The sequence below is a fragment of the Hemitrygon akajei genome, chromosome 29, assembly GCF_048418815.1.
Source record: "Hemitrygon akajei chromosome 29, sHemAka1.3, whole genome shotgun sequence".
Lineage (NCBI taxonomy): Eukaryota > Metazoa > Chordata > Chondrichthyes > Myliobatiformes > Dasyatidae > Hemitrygon > Hemitrygon akajei.
Genome location: NC_133152.1, coordinates 29,413,430 through 29,428,349, shown reverse-complemented (window position 1 = coordinate 29,428,349; position 14,920 = coordinate 29,413,430). Strand labels below are relative to the sequence as shown.

Below are 14,920 nucleotides of genomic sequence, written 5' to 3'. Positions count from 1 at the left end.
ACAAAATACGTATATTTATCTTACAGCTTGGAATTCCTCATTCTTTTATGTTACTGAGTTATCAATACAAGTTCCAGGATGAAGATCAAACTAGGGTAAAGGGGACAATCAAGTAAGTTATTTTTTGTGGTTTTTATTTACATAGGAGATTAAGATCTTAAAAGATTAGCTTTATTTGTTACATGTGCATCAAAACATACAGTGAAGTGCGTTGTTTGCGTCAACGATCAACACAGTCCAAGGATGTGCTTTCTGGGAGCAGCATACAAATGTCACTAGGCTTTCGACACCAACGTAGCAGGCCCACAGCTTACCCTTGCTTACCTGTACGTGTTTGGAATGTGGAAAGAAACCAGACCATCCAGAGGAATCCTATGCATTCACAGGAAAAAAAAGTACAAACTCCTTAGAGATAGCGGAGTTGAACCCCAGTTACTGGTGTTGTAAAGCATTACACAAGCCACTATACTTCTATGCCGCCCCACTATAAAGGTTGCAACATTCACTATATAAAAAGTAAAGCATACTAGCACACAACTGCAATAACATAAAATGCAGATACCTGACATCAGTAAATGGGAATGGTTATTAAATTTTAAAAAAGAATATGCCTTTGGCCAACTATTTCTGGAACAGAAATAGTTCACCAAATTTAAAACAATTTAAGACAAGGATTAGTGTAACTTGTGTATTGACCAATGGAGAGTTATGGCTACAGGCAAGAATCTAATCAAAACTTTTGATGGTAAAATATCAGCTAATAGATCTAGAATGTTTTAATGTGACAGAATTCAAAGATGCATAGCCAGGAAAGAAATCTACACTGAAATTACTCTATTTCACAGAACCTTGTGTGGTTCTCTCTGCAGGACAGGATTCTTTGGCACTTTGGTCGAATACGGCGCTGAAAGGAAGATATCCAGACACAGCGTCTTAGGTGCAACTGTTAGCATTGGAATACCTCAGGGAGTGTCTCTCAAAATTAAGTATGTACTGAGAAAGAATGCGTTGTTACATGTTTTTAAAAATTCTTTAGATGACCGTATTTTGTTTTAAGAAACCAAATAATGTGTTGATTTGAAGGTGTTGTTGGAAGTTTTCCATTTCAGGATATTTGTTCCCTGGAATTGTGCAGTTGCTGAGCTATTGAGCAAAAAGATGTGGGTTCAATTCCTTTCCATTCCATAATGAGATATGATGACTTCACCAATACTTATCCTCGTGCTTTAAGAAATGTTTAGTAGAGTTTTAAGGATAGATTCTTTTAATTGCCTTTACAGCTTAATTGTACAGAAAAGATAAAGGTAGGTTCCTAGAAAGAATAAATACCAAGGAGAAAAAAAAGTATGTGCTATTTCCAGACCTGGTATATGACAGGTCCTATTGTAGACTCATTTTGCCCAATGTTACACCATGTAAAGGTATTTAAAGATCATTTCAGATAGATGGAGTAGCCATGATCTAACTGAGTCACTGTGTGACTTGAGTTGCCTCATTACAATACAGTGGATTTCTCTACAGAAGCATTTAATGTTTAATCTTGGGAAATAGTTCTTCACGTGGCGTCTCCTCAGTGTTTCTCCAAATGCGGTAGCCGACGTCATGGAGTAAAATGATACTCTGCTTGTGACTGGCATGACAGCATACTTTGGTGTGCAGCAGGTTGTGTTCTCCTTATTGAGGACAAACAGTTGGCTTTTCTCCATCCCTCAATTTAATAGCAAATCTGCTGCTCAGGGTACTGGAGAGCTGTGCAGGTCAAAAGGTCCAGACTCAATTCCCAGATTTTTACAGAATTAGAATCATTCCAATGGAAGATTGGTGCTATCAGAACTTGATGTAATATTCTGCTCGATGTCATGCATATAGATTAGGTGCCCTAGCTTTCTGACTGTTGAGCAGTTACTTTGAAGAAATGCTGATATTCATCCTGTCTCAAGCTCATACTGCAGGTTAAGCATTTGTGAGTACCATTTTTTTCTTTCTGAGTTTTGATTTTAATTTCCATTTGTTCCAGATTAAATCGAGCCAGCCAGACTTATTTCTTCCCTATTCATCTGACAGACCAACTCCTTCCCAGTGCCATTTTCTATGCTACGGTTGGACCTCTGGTCATCTATTTTGCCATGCATCGACTCATTATCAAACCCTACCTCTTGGCACAAAAAGAGAAGTGAGTGTTTCTTTGGCAGGTGCCAGTCTATCTTGTTCTTTAGTCTTAGTTTTCCCTGCTTTTAATCCTACAATTGTAGTTAATCTAATTATACATTTAGGTGTGTATGCAACTGAGTATAGAGCCAAGCCATTAAGATCAGAATCCTGTACACCCGCCCACTCCAGACACATTTCTGGCTAATGACCAGTCTCTTCATTACTGTATTCCAAAGAGTACTGCCTTCAGAAGAGAAAATACACAAAAGAAAAAATGTAGATAAAAAGTATTCTGCGAGTAATTGTACTGAAATCTTTCTGCACTTGATATTACTGTGGTTGCTAAGTATGAAAACAGTCCCAAAAATCATGTAAGTTTTGCAAGTCGTCCATATGACACACAAATTTTTCAAGAGCTTTTCTCAGTCACATTGGTCTTAGGCTGTCTATTTCCAAAAATATATCCAGTGCTCTTAGTTTGAAATCAGTCTGGAACACGCTTCCAAACCCTCCTACTGGACTCCAGTCTAATAATAACCCTTCAAATTACTGTCATTTACCTGCTTCAGCATTCCTAACAACCAAATAAATTGCACCTTATAAATTCCTCCATTTTCCACGCATTATTTTAAGATAAAATGAAGTACTCTTGGACACAAACCTTGTTTCCAATTTTCCATATTAGAGCAAATATTTTGTCAGTCATTTCCATTGTAAATTTCTTTGCTACATTTCCTGTTTAATGTTGACAGATACAGTGTAATTACAGGCTCTGGCCATGTAATGGCTCCGTGGAGCAACTTTTCTGATATCTTTCCAAATTTCGCTGCAATCTTACTGATGAAGGGAAACCCATATTCATCAAATGCTTATCAGCAACATCACTGAGAATTTATAAATATCGTATTGACGTCACAATTGAATTCAAGCCATAAATTACCTACTGGTTCATTCTCTGTCTAGAACCTATTTTATCTTATTAAGGCTGCGAAGCCTCTTATTTAAAAATAGTTTGTTCACATAGTGAGATAACATTTTGCTTTGTGTGTGTTATCCGCTAGGGAACTGGAGAAACACAGAGCGAATTCATCAAGTACAGTAGCATTGAAAAAGCAAGAAGCTGAGGCAGCGGTAAGAGATGTAATGTAAAATCATTTATCAGTTACAAGAAAAATGCATGCTGCAGCTGAAACATGAAGTGATGTGACGTTTCCCACTGTCTTCCAGGAGTGACAGTGGGGAGGTTTTATTTGCTCATAGTATATTGAGTCATTTCCAATGCCCTCATTTATTGACCATTCTTGATTTCATTGTTCATCTAGAAGCGCATACAACCAAGAGTATAATTCAGTCGTTCAGAGCAGTCCATCGAAAAATGCCCAAAACTGTGGAGGTTAAAAGTCAACCACACTGACGGTCTAGAATTTCACAGTCCAGCTTTGTATAAGACCATAAGATATAGGAGCAGAATTAGGCCATTTGGCCTATCGAGTCTGCTCTGTCCTTTCATCATGGCTGAATCTAACTTTCCTTTCAGCCCCAATCTCCTGCCTTTTCCCTGTATCCCTTCTGGCCCTGACCAATCAGGAATCTGTCAACCTCTGCTTTATATATACATAAAGACTTGGCTTCCACAGCAGCAAGTGGCAGAAAAGAATTTTACAGATTCACCACTCTCTGGCTAAAGAAGTTCCTCCTCATCTCCGTTCTAAAAGGACGGCCCTCTATTCTGAGTCTGTGCCCTGTGGTCTTAGAGTCTCCCGCCATAGGAAACATCCTCTCCACTCAATCAAGCCTTCCACCATTTATAGGTTTCAATGAGATCACCCTTCATTCTTCTGAATTCCAGTGAATACAGGCCCAGAGCAATCAAATGCTCTTCATATGACATGCCATTCAATCCTGGAATAATTTTTGTGAACCTCCTTTGAACCTGCTCCAGTTTTAGCACATCCTTTCTAAGATAAGGGACCCAAAACTGCTCACAGTACTCCAAATGAGGCCTCACCAGTGCTTTATTAAGTCTCAACATTACATCCTTGCTTTTATATTCCAGTCCTCTTGAAATGAACGTTAACATTGCACTTGCCTTGCTCACCACAGACTCAACCTGCAAATTAACCGCTAGGGAATCCTGCACAAGGACTCCCAGGTCCCTTTGCATCTCAGATTTGTGTACATTCTCTCCATTTAGAAAATAGTTAACCCTTTCATTTCTACTGCCAAAGTGCATGACCATACACTTCCTGACACTGTATTCCACCTGCCCTTTATTCGACCATTCTCTTAATCTAAGTTCTCCTGTAGCCTCTACTTCCTCAAAATTACCTGCCCCTCCACTATTGTCTGCAAACTTTGCAACAAAACCACCAATTCCATCATCTAAATTAGTGGTCGCCAACCCGTCGATCACAATCGACTAGTTGATCTTTGAGACTTCCCCAGTAGATCCCGAAAAAAATGAAAAATAAATACACAAATACTGTTGAGAGATTGTTTCCGAGTTGTGGGGGTTTAGTTCCGTTCTTTCTGCCCAGTGCGCATGCGTGTAGCTCTCTCCCCCCCCCCCCCCCCCCCCGCACTACACTGTGTAATTCAGTGGTCCCCAACCACCGGGCCAGGAGGAAACAATATGAGTCAGTTGCACCTTTCCTCATTCCCTGTCAGCCCACTGTTGAACTTGAACGCCATCAGTCGCCTAAATGCAGTGATACCCTCACGCCGGGGATCACTGGTTGGCCTTGGGTGGCAGGCAGGAAGTGCCGTCACTACTGGCCTGGAGCGCTGCCTGTTTAGCACACCGAATGTTCGTGGGGAAACTGGTGCTAAAATATTCGCAAATGGCCTCATTCGGGCTCAGCGTTTCATAAGTATCAGAGCAACTACCGTGCTGCAATCTACTGAAACAAACTTTTGTCGGCTGATAGATCCTACGAAGGGAGGGGGGGTGGGCGGGCCTGCTCCCTGTTACACTCCTCGATCGCTCTCTTCGGACTGCAACCGCCACCCCCCGGTACGGGGACCTCCAGCCCTGACCTTGTCCTCTCACCCAACCCACGACCAACCGCACCTGGCCAGGGCGTCTGGCGGTGGGCAGGGCGGGAGGCTGTCCGAGGCAATGAAGCCTTCAAAAGTGGTTCGGTACCTTGAGTCCATGCACCCCGCACTTAAAAGCAAACGCATTGAGTTTTGTGAGCAGCGCGAGACAGAAGCTAAGTGCCGAGAGCACTTGGTTGGTGACCACTAATCTAAATCATTGACATATAACATAAAAAGAATTGGATCCCTGTGGAACACTGTGAGTCACTGGCAGCCACCCAGAAAAGGCTCCCTTTATTCCCGCTCTTTACCTCCTGCGAATCAGCCACTGCTTTATCCACGTTAAAGTTTTTCCTGTAATACCATGGGCACATAGCTTGTTAAGCAGCCTCGTGTGGCACCTTGTCAAAGGCCTTCTGAAAATCCAAGTACACAATATCAACCAATTCTCCTTTGAATTGAATTGACTTAATTACTTACATCCTTCATATACATGAGGAGTAAAAATCTTTGTTACGTCTCTGTCTAAATGTGCAATTTATAGTCATTTATAATAAATAGTATGTACTGCAGGATAGGCAATGTAACATAGAAATACAGATGTGTCAACATGAATTAAGCAGTCTGTGGCCTGGTGGAAGAAGTTCTCCCAGAGCCTGTTGGTCCTGACTTTTATGCTGAGTCCTGCAACTGAGGGAAGTACAGTTCCCATACCAGGCAGTGGTGAAGCCAGTCAGGATGCTCTCAATTGTGCCATTATAAAAAGTTCCTGCTTGTTATTTCTTCAAAGAATTCCAACAGGTTTGTCAGGCAAGATCTTCCCTTGAAGAAACCATGCTGACTACAGCCTATTTTATCCTTCAAGAACCCTGAGACCTCATCCTTAATGAGCAACTCCAACATCTTCCCAACCAGAGGTCAGACTAACTGGCCTATAGTTTCCTTTCTTCTGCCTCTCTCCCTTCTTGAAGAGTGGGGTGACACTTGCAATTTTCCAGTCTTTGGGAACCATTCCAGAATCTAGTGATTCTTGAAAGATCATTACTAATACCTCCACAATCTCTTCATTCACTTATTTCAAAACTCTGGGGTGTGCACCATCTGATCCAGGTGACTTATCTACTGTCAGACCTCCCAAAAACCTTCTCTCTAGTTATGGTAACTTCACATACTTCATGCCCGCAACACCTGGAACTTCCACCACACTGCTAGTGTCTTCCACAGTGAAGACGAAAGCAAAATACTTATTTAGTTCATCTGCCATTTCATTATCCCCTATTACTACCTCTCCAGCATCATTTTCCAGTGATCTGATATCCTCTCTCACCTCCCTTTTACACTTTATGTACCGGAAGAAACTTTTGGTGTTCTCTTTAACATTATTGGCTAGCTTGCCTTCATATTCCATCTCTATCTTAATGACTTCTTTAGTTGCCTTCGGCTGGTTTTTTAAAGTTTCCAATCCTGTAACTTGCTCCTAATTTTTGCTTTATTATCTGTCCTCTCTTTGGCTTTTATGTTGGCTTTGACTTCTCTTGTTAGCCACGGTTATGTCATATTTCCTTTAGGATACCTCTTCCTCTTTGGGATGTACATATCCTGTGTCTTCCAAATTGTTTCCAGAAATTCCAGCCATTGCTGCTCTGCCATCATCCTTGCCAGTGTTCTTTCCCAATCAGTTCTGGCCAACTCCTCTCTCATGCCTCTGTAATTCCCATTACCCCACTGTAATACTAATACATTTGACTTTAGCTTTTCCATCTCTAATTTCAGGATGAGTTTGATCACACCATTATCACCTACCCTAAAGAGTTCTTTTACCTTAAGCTCTCTAATCAGTTCTGGTACATTGCACAACACCCAGTCCAGAATAACTGATCCTCTCAGGGGCTCAACCATGAGCTGCTCTAAAAAAACTCTCTCTCTAGAGATTCCCCTTCTTGGAATCCAGCAGCAACCTGATTTTCCCAGTCTATATGCATATTGAAGTCCCCATGACTATTGTAATATTACCCTTTTGACAAGCATTTTCTATTTACCATTGTAATTTGTAGGCCACATCCTTGCTACTGTTTGGGGCTTTGTAGACAACTCTCATCAGGGTCTTTTTACCCTTGCAGTTCCTTGCTCTGTCCACAATGATTCAACACCCTCTGACCCTATGTCACCTCCTTCTAATCATTTCATTACATTTTTGCCAACTGAGCCACACCGTTCCCTCTGCCTTCTTGCCTGTCCTTTCAATACAATGTGTATCCTTGGACATTAAGCTCCCAGCTATAATCTTCTTTCAGCCATGGCTCAGTGATGCCTACAACATGATACCTGCCAGTCTGCAAGTTCATCTACCTGATTCTATATACACACATTCAAATACCACACCTTTCAGTCCTGTATTCACCCATTTTGATTTGTTCACCTTTTACGTTGCAACTCATCCTGTTGATTGCAATTTTGCCCCATCAACAGCGCCGCCTCAGTACACATTTCCTCTGTTAACCAGCTACCTCATCTTTCACATTATCCGCCTTTCTTACAGTACTTCTTGCATTGAAGTATATGCAGCTCAGGGCACTAGTCACACTGTGCCTAATAACCTTTTGATTAATAACTTTGAATGAGGTCTTACCAACATCTGCCTCCACAACTTCTCCACTTACTGTCCTGGTGCTCTGGTTCCCATCCTCCAACTCTTTTAAACTCCACTGTGCAGCATCAACAAACCTTCCCGCTAGGATATTAGTCCCCCTCCAGTTCAGGTGCAAACCATCCCTTTTGTACAGGTCCCACCTTCTTGGAAGAGAGCCCAGTGATCCAAAAATCTTATGCCTGCCCTCCCTACACCAACTCCTTAGCCCTAAATTGAACTGTACAATCTTCCTAGTTCTGGCCTCAATAGCACGTGGCACGGGTAGCAGTCCTGAGATCATAACCTTAGAGGTCCTGCCCTTTAGCACCTATCTCCATGAACTCCCATGTAGAACCTCATCGCTCGTCCTACCCATGTCATTGGTACCTACATGGACCACAGCCTCTGGCTGTTCACCTTCCCACTTAAGAGTACTGAGGGCTTGACCTGAGATATCCCAGACCCCGGCACCCAGGAGGCAATATACCATCTGGGAATTTTGTTCTTGCCCCCAAAACCTCCTGTCCATTCCCCTAAGTATTGAATTCCCTATCACCACAGTGAGGCTCTTCTCCATTCCATACTGAGTCACAGAAGCAGGCTCTGTGCCACAGGGGTACTCTGCACTGGCTCCTTAACCCTCTCCCCTTCCTGACTGTCACTCAATTTCCTGTGTCCTGCATCTTGGGTGTAACTACCTCTGTATATGTCTCATCTACCACCCCCTCAGCCTCCTGAATGATCTGGAGTCCTTTACACAGGTTGTTAGAAGCTGCGGCTGGATGCACTTCTCACAGATGTAGTCGTCAGGGACATTGAAGGTCTTCCTGCCTTCCACATCCCACAAGAGGAGCATTCAACCATCCTGCCTGGCATATCTACTGTCCTAGCTGAGTTGATAGAAACAAGGGAAGGGGGAAAAAATCATCCTAGAGCTTTTCTTTCCTTTGCTTTCTCTGACTGAAGCCTCGAAGAGCTGTAGCCTCAAGCTCACCACTCAGACGACGGCTGCTGTGCCTACCACTGCCTTCCTTTAATTTGCTTTTGCTAATCAATCTCAAATGCCAATTGGCTGCTGGTCAAAGCTGCTTTTTGTTGTAGCAACCCTCTGCTGCCTTTTGTACTCGAGTAGTGGACCAGATTGAAGTCTTTCAATATACAGATTGGGTTCTGGTCAAAGTTCTTATATAGCATAATTTCTCTCCTGAAAAGCAGTTACCACAACTTCATCTTCATGGTAGCTTCACAGTTGCTGTTACTAAGATGATTTTTAATTGCAGATTTAAATATAAATTTTTCTGCCATTTTGTGATACAAAGTTGTGTGTTTTTAGCCCAGTAAATTAGTTATTGTGTTCTGATACCCCACTAAAAGCAGCACTAGTGTGTTGGAAGCTAGGAACAAAAGAAAACCATTTAAGCTCAGTTGTGTTCCACAATTCATTGACGTGTGTTAACCACAATATAATAATTTCATCCAGATGTGCCTCCATCCCCTTTTAAATTCTTAACTAAGGAAAAAAGAGTAGCAGTCTTATTGTGCTGTATTCATTGATCAACAGAAATAATTGATCAATTCCTTTGAAAACCCTAACAAGCACAACCAAATCACCCTTAACCTTCTGTATTCCAAAAATATAGCTTGGTTTGTTATCTAACCATTGAAACTCTGGATACATACTGGCATATCTGAGAATATTCCTTCCAAGGCCAATGTAAACTTTCTAAATAATGAACTGCACAGGTGTAAATGGACCAGGCAAACATGAGGAAATCTGCAGATGCTGGAGATTCAAGCAACACACACAAAATGCTGGTGGAACGCAGCAGGTCAGGCAGCATCTATAGGGAGAAGCACTGTTGACGTTTCGGGCCGAGACCCTTCGTCAGGACTAACTGAAAGGAAAGATAGTAAGAGATTTGAAAGTAGGAGGGGGAGGGGAAAATGTGAAATGATAGGAGAAGACCAAAGGGGGTGGGGTGAAGCTGAGAGCTGGAAAGGTGATTGGCAAAAGGGATACAGAGCTGGAGAAGGGAAAGGATCATGGGACGGGAGGCCTAGGGAGAAAGAAGGGGGGAGGGGAGCACCAGAGGGAGATGGAGAACAGGCAGAGTGATGGGCAGAAAGAGAAAAAAAAAGGAGGGGGGGAAAAGCTAAATATATCAGGGATGGGGTAAGAAGGGGAGGAGGGACATTAACAGAAGTTAGAGAAGTCAATGTTCATGCCATCAGGTTGGAGGCTACCCAGCCGGTATATAAGCTGTTGTTCCTCCAACCTGAGTGTGGCTTCATCTTGACAGTAGAAGAGGCCATGGATAGACCACCGTTCAGGGCCCTAGACAGTCCTTCCAGGTGAGTCGACACTTCACCTGTGAGTTGGCTGGTGTGGTATACTGCGTCCGGTGCTCCCAGTGTAGCCTTTTATATATTGGTGAGACCTGACGCAGACTGGGAGACCATTTCACTGAACACCTATGCTCTGTCCGCCAGAGATAGCAGGATCTCCCAGTGGCCACACATATTAATTCCACGTCCCATTCCCATTCTGATATGTCTATCCATGGCCTCCTCTACTGTCAAGATGAAGCCACACTCAGGTTGCCTATGCTCCATCTCCCTCTGGTGCTCCCTACCCCCTTTCTTTCTCCCTTGGCCTCCTGTCCCATGATCCTTTCCCTTCTCTAGCTCTGTATCACTTTCGCCAATCACCTTTCCAGCTCTCAGCTTCATCTCACCCCCTCTGGTCTTCCCCTATCATTTCACATTTTCCCCTCCCCCTCCTACTTTCAAATCTCTTACTATCTTTCCTTTCAGTTAGTCCTGACAAAGGTCTTGGCCCAAAACATTGACAGCTCTTCTCCCTATAGATGCTGCCTGACCTGCTGCGTTCCACCAGCATTTTGTGTGTGTTGTAAATGGACCAGACTTGCTTTGCCTCAATTAAACGAAGCTTGGCTGTGGTCAGGGATCTAACTGAGACTCGCTCACCCCTCACATTTAGAATGACTGTTTAAACAAAGAAAGAAACTAAGAGAAACTGTGAGACAGTACTTTCACAAGGATTGAGCACCTTTTAAGGAGGTTTGTAATTCCAGTGAGAAGTCTGTTATTTTAAGTCCCTATGCAGTAGCTTAGCTGGGTATTGCTTGATGCCTTAGAAAGCTATGCAGTTGTGGAGTCATCCTCTAATAAAGTAGAATTTTTAATTCTGTTAACATGAAGCTGCTGAAATGTTTAGTTGTCTTTCAACAAAGAAATTTTGCCCTCCTTGTCCATTTTGGCTTGTATAAGGCTTGTGTCTTGTCAATATGGTTGATTTCCAGCTGCCTCCTTAGTTTTCAGGGCAAATAAGGATAGCCAGTAAATGCTGGCATTGTGATCAACATCCATGTTCTGTGAACAACTAAATTCTAAAACAAAATCAAACACAGTTCCAGTTGTCCCTTTCCAGTCTTGTGTTGTAGTACAAGATTTCTTCCATTGTGTGGCACCAGAGAGCTTTGTTCCCGCACTGACCAGTTTTTGTGTAGGAGGCTGATCAGCAGGATATTTTTGAAAAGTAAGGCATTGTTGAACCAGAAAAAGTTATTGCTGGGTGAATGGGATTTCATGATAGCTAGATATTGGATGTGCTCCAGTTTAAAGGTTCGGAATGGAGAGACTAGATGGAGACTGGTGGCCTTAATGAGTTATGAAGACAACCAAACTACCCTGCCTTTTAGTTTTTCCACAATCCTGCCAAGTGTTTAGATTTCAACTTGGGGTGCATACCATTTCAATTTCTATAGAAGAGAATGCTTAGAACAAAACAGTTTTATAACATTTATACTGGTTTATTATTTTTCTCTAAATGCATATAATTAAAGAAATTCCTTGCTAATCACAAATTTATCCTGAACTTCCTATTGAGTTGATGGTCAACAATTCCAGCATTTTGATATAATCTGCACCTTGGAGTACGTGTGGACTGATAATCCTTTAACAATTCTTGTTTTAGGTTCGGTTGATGCAAGAGTCTGTGAAGAGAATAATAGAAACAGAGGAGTCTAAAATGGGTAAGAGTGTGTTGTTGCTGATTGTGTAGTGTGTGTTACTCATTTTATTTCTATCCCATTAGCCCAGATACAATTTGTGAATTGCTTTTGACCTGAACAATCTAAGCACAGTGACTGATGTTGGAAAGTATTTTTTTTAAAAATGAACTTCAGTGCATGGAAAAATTGATTACTTAAATGTTTTAACTCCATAAAAGGAGAGTGCTTTGTAGCAGAGGGAATAAATTATACACTAGTGATTAAACTTTTGTGCTGAGTGACTATCTTTAGTCCAAAGCGGAGGACTGCAGGTCATAATTGTCCCCAGCACCTATTTTGCATGGAACAGAAATAAATTTGTTCTGCACTTTCTCATGCTTCTATAATCTATTTGTAATTTCTTTTTGCATCTCTTTTTTGGGATCTTGCCATTGCTATGTTCCCGTTAATTGGCCATCCTTAAATGTCCTTGAGCAGGTGGTGGTTTGTTATTAGCCACTCTGTTAAAAGTGCTCCTACAGTGGTGATGGGCAGTAATTTCCAAGATTTAGACCCAGCAGTGATGTTTCCAAGTCAGAATGATGTGAACTTGGAGGGGAAACCCACAGGTAGTCATATTCCTATGTGCATGCTTCCCTTGTCCTTTTTGATGATAGAGCTCACATCTTTAGGAAATGTTTCTAAAGTCGTCTGGGTGTTCCTGGAAAACACACACTGAAGCCACAGTGTGCTGATGTTGAAGAGAATGAACACATATCGTAATTGAAAACACAGGGCCTGAAACATCGTCTCTGCCTCCTCCCATAGGTGCTGTCTGGCCTGCTGAGTTCTGCCAGCATTTTGTGTTTTTATTTATTTTCAGCATCTGCAGATTCACTCGTGTTACATATGGTAATTGATTGGGTGGCATCAAGTATTGAGTTTGTTGAGATATATTGGCATTGCACTTACCCAAGCAATTTGAAAGTACTCCAACATGCTCCTGATTTATGTCTTCTGCATTGTGAAAAGAGCTTGGGGTGTCAGGAGGATTCCCAGCCTCTGAATTTCTCTTCTAGCCGCAGTATTTATGGAGTTCATCCAGTTGGGTTACTGATTCATCTTGACCCTAAAGTTAATTGATAGTGAGGGACTCTGCAATGCTAAGGGAATTGACTGGCAAGGGTAAGTGGTTAGATTCTACTTGAAGATAATCATTTGTAGTGTGGATTTTATTTGCTACATATCAGCCCATGCGTAAATGTTTCCTGGTCATACTGCTGACAGGAATAGACTGCTTCTTTTGTAGAGACGTTGCGATTGAAATTGAGTATTGTGCTATTCACAGCGAATATCCTCACACTTAACCTTATGATGAAAGCAAGGCCATTGAAGGAGCTAATATGGGCTTCTCAATCTGTGTGTGATGCTTTTAATGGTCTGACCAGCACTCGATACGTAACTTTCCATGAGTTCAGTTTCCTCCCTGGAAACATAAACCTGATTTATTTTTGTATGGCCTGTGTCCATAAGCTTTAATTTCCAAACAATAAATGACCTCTCTAGTCTTCCTCCCAAAATAACCTCCTTTTATCTGTCTTGAACTTTGTCAATTATTGCCCCCCATTCTACACGTATATTAACAATATAATTTATTGCTGCTCTCCTCAGAAGTGAATCTTGCCCATTGCGTCAGCATATTTGGAAGTTGTGTTTTTATTCCAAAGTCTAGATCATTAGTGTCGGATGTGCACAGCAATGGTCCCGCCATTAATCTTTGTGAAACGGCCGCCTACTGCAAATGGCTACCTTTTACTCCCAGTAAAGGCTTTCTATCCTGAACCCAGTTAGCAATCCACTCTGTAATATATCATCCTGCAGATGGCGTGATTGATCCTTTGCTGGTTCTAATCTTGTTCCACGGTATTTTGTTTTTCTTTTCACTACATGTGTGTTATTTTATTCCTTTTGCGATAATATAAAATATTCTACTTTTTATCACTTTTCTTAATAAATATCATACTTTGCAGACTTTAAATCCCATTTGATCTTTTTTTTCTTTATTGAAGTCATTTTCCAGTCAACCCTGCAATGTCTTCTTTCCAAAACATGATTGTCTCTAGTTGCCATTTTATTTTAGGTATTGTGTATTGCTGTCTTGACAGTTTAACTTGTAAGATGGTTAGCTGCCTTTTTACACATCTTTTTTAAAATTCCTTTGACTGCCCTAATTTATTCTTTCCTATGCCTCTATGTTTTTATATTTGATCTATTTGAATTTATTGTAGATCCTTCCTGTTTCTACCTCTGCTCCTTTCCTTCATCCCTAGTACCTTGTTTTCAGATCTTCTGTTCTGTGTTCTCATTAGCTTGTGCAATTTATTGGGACTGTAAGCAGTGTTGCAGAAAGGCACATGTGTCTACCTGTCTTCTCCCAGGTTTAATCATCACCAATGCCTGGTATGGGAAGTTTGTGACTGACAGCAGTGGTAAGAATGAGAAGGCAAAGGTTATTGATGTGACTATTCCTCTTCAATGTCTGGTGAAAGAGTCAAAACTCATCCTCACTGAGGCATGCAAGGTAAGGCTAATTTTTATATCTACAATGTTGACTTTCCCAACCTGCCTTTAGGCAGTCCATGAGCAACTTACCCCCAGTACAGAACTTGAGATATTTTGCCTTCACATCTACAGTGATGTTTAAACTTTGGCTTGTTTGCTATTCACTGATGATGTCGTTAACACTGGCGTTATAAGACCATAAGATATAGGAGCAGAATTAGGCCATTTGGCCCATCTAGTCTGCGCCATCATTTCATCATGGCTGATCCATTTTCCCTCTCAGCCCCAATCTCCTGCCTTCTCCCCATATCCCTTCATGCCCTGACTAATCAAGAGTCTATCAACCTCTCCCTTGGCCACCACATCCACCTGTGGCAAAGATAACCACTCTCTGGCTGAAGAAATTCCTCCTCATCACTGTTCTAAAAGAACACCCCTCTATTTGGAGGTTGTGTCCTCTGGTCTTCGACTCCTTTACCATAGGAAACATCCTTTCCGCATTCACTCTATCAAGACCTTTCAACAT

General features: G+C 41.8%; 1 protein-coding gene across 2 annotated transcripts in view; it reads left to right on the top strand.

Moving 5' to 3' along the window:
• LOC140718388 (dnaJ homolog subfamily C member 11) overlaps positions 1 to 14,920 on the top strand; it is a 38,950-nt gene that overhangs the window by 19,912 nt on the left and 4,118 nt on the right. For both annotated transcript variants that reach the window (XM_073032062.1, XM_073032063.1), the window contains 6 exons: positions 27 to 112; positions 870 to 986; positions 2,018 to 2,173; positions 3,213 to 3,282; positions 11,817 to 11,874; positions 14,271 to 14,413. In XM_073032062.1, coding sequence (XP_072888163.1) covers positions 27 to 112; positions 870 to 986; positions 2,018 to 2,173; positions 3,213 to 3,282; positions 11,817 to 11,874; positions 14,271 to 14,413 — 630 coding nt within the window. The remainder of the gene's footprint in view (positions 1 to 26; positions 113 to 869; positions 987 to 2,017; positions 2,174 to 3,212; positions 3,283 to 11,816; positions 11,875 to 14,270; positions 14,414 to 14,920) is intronic.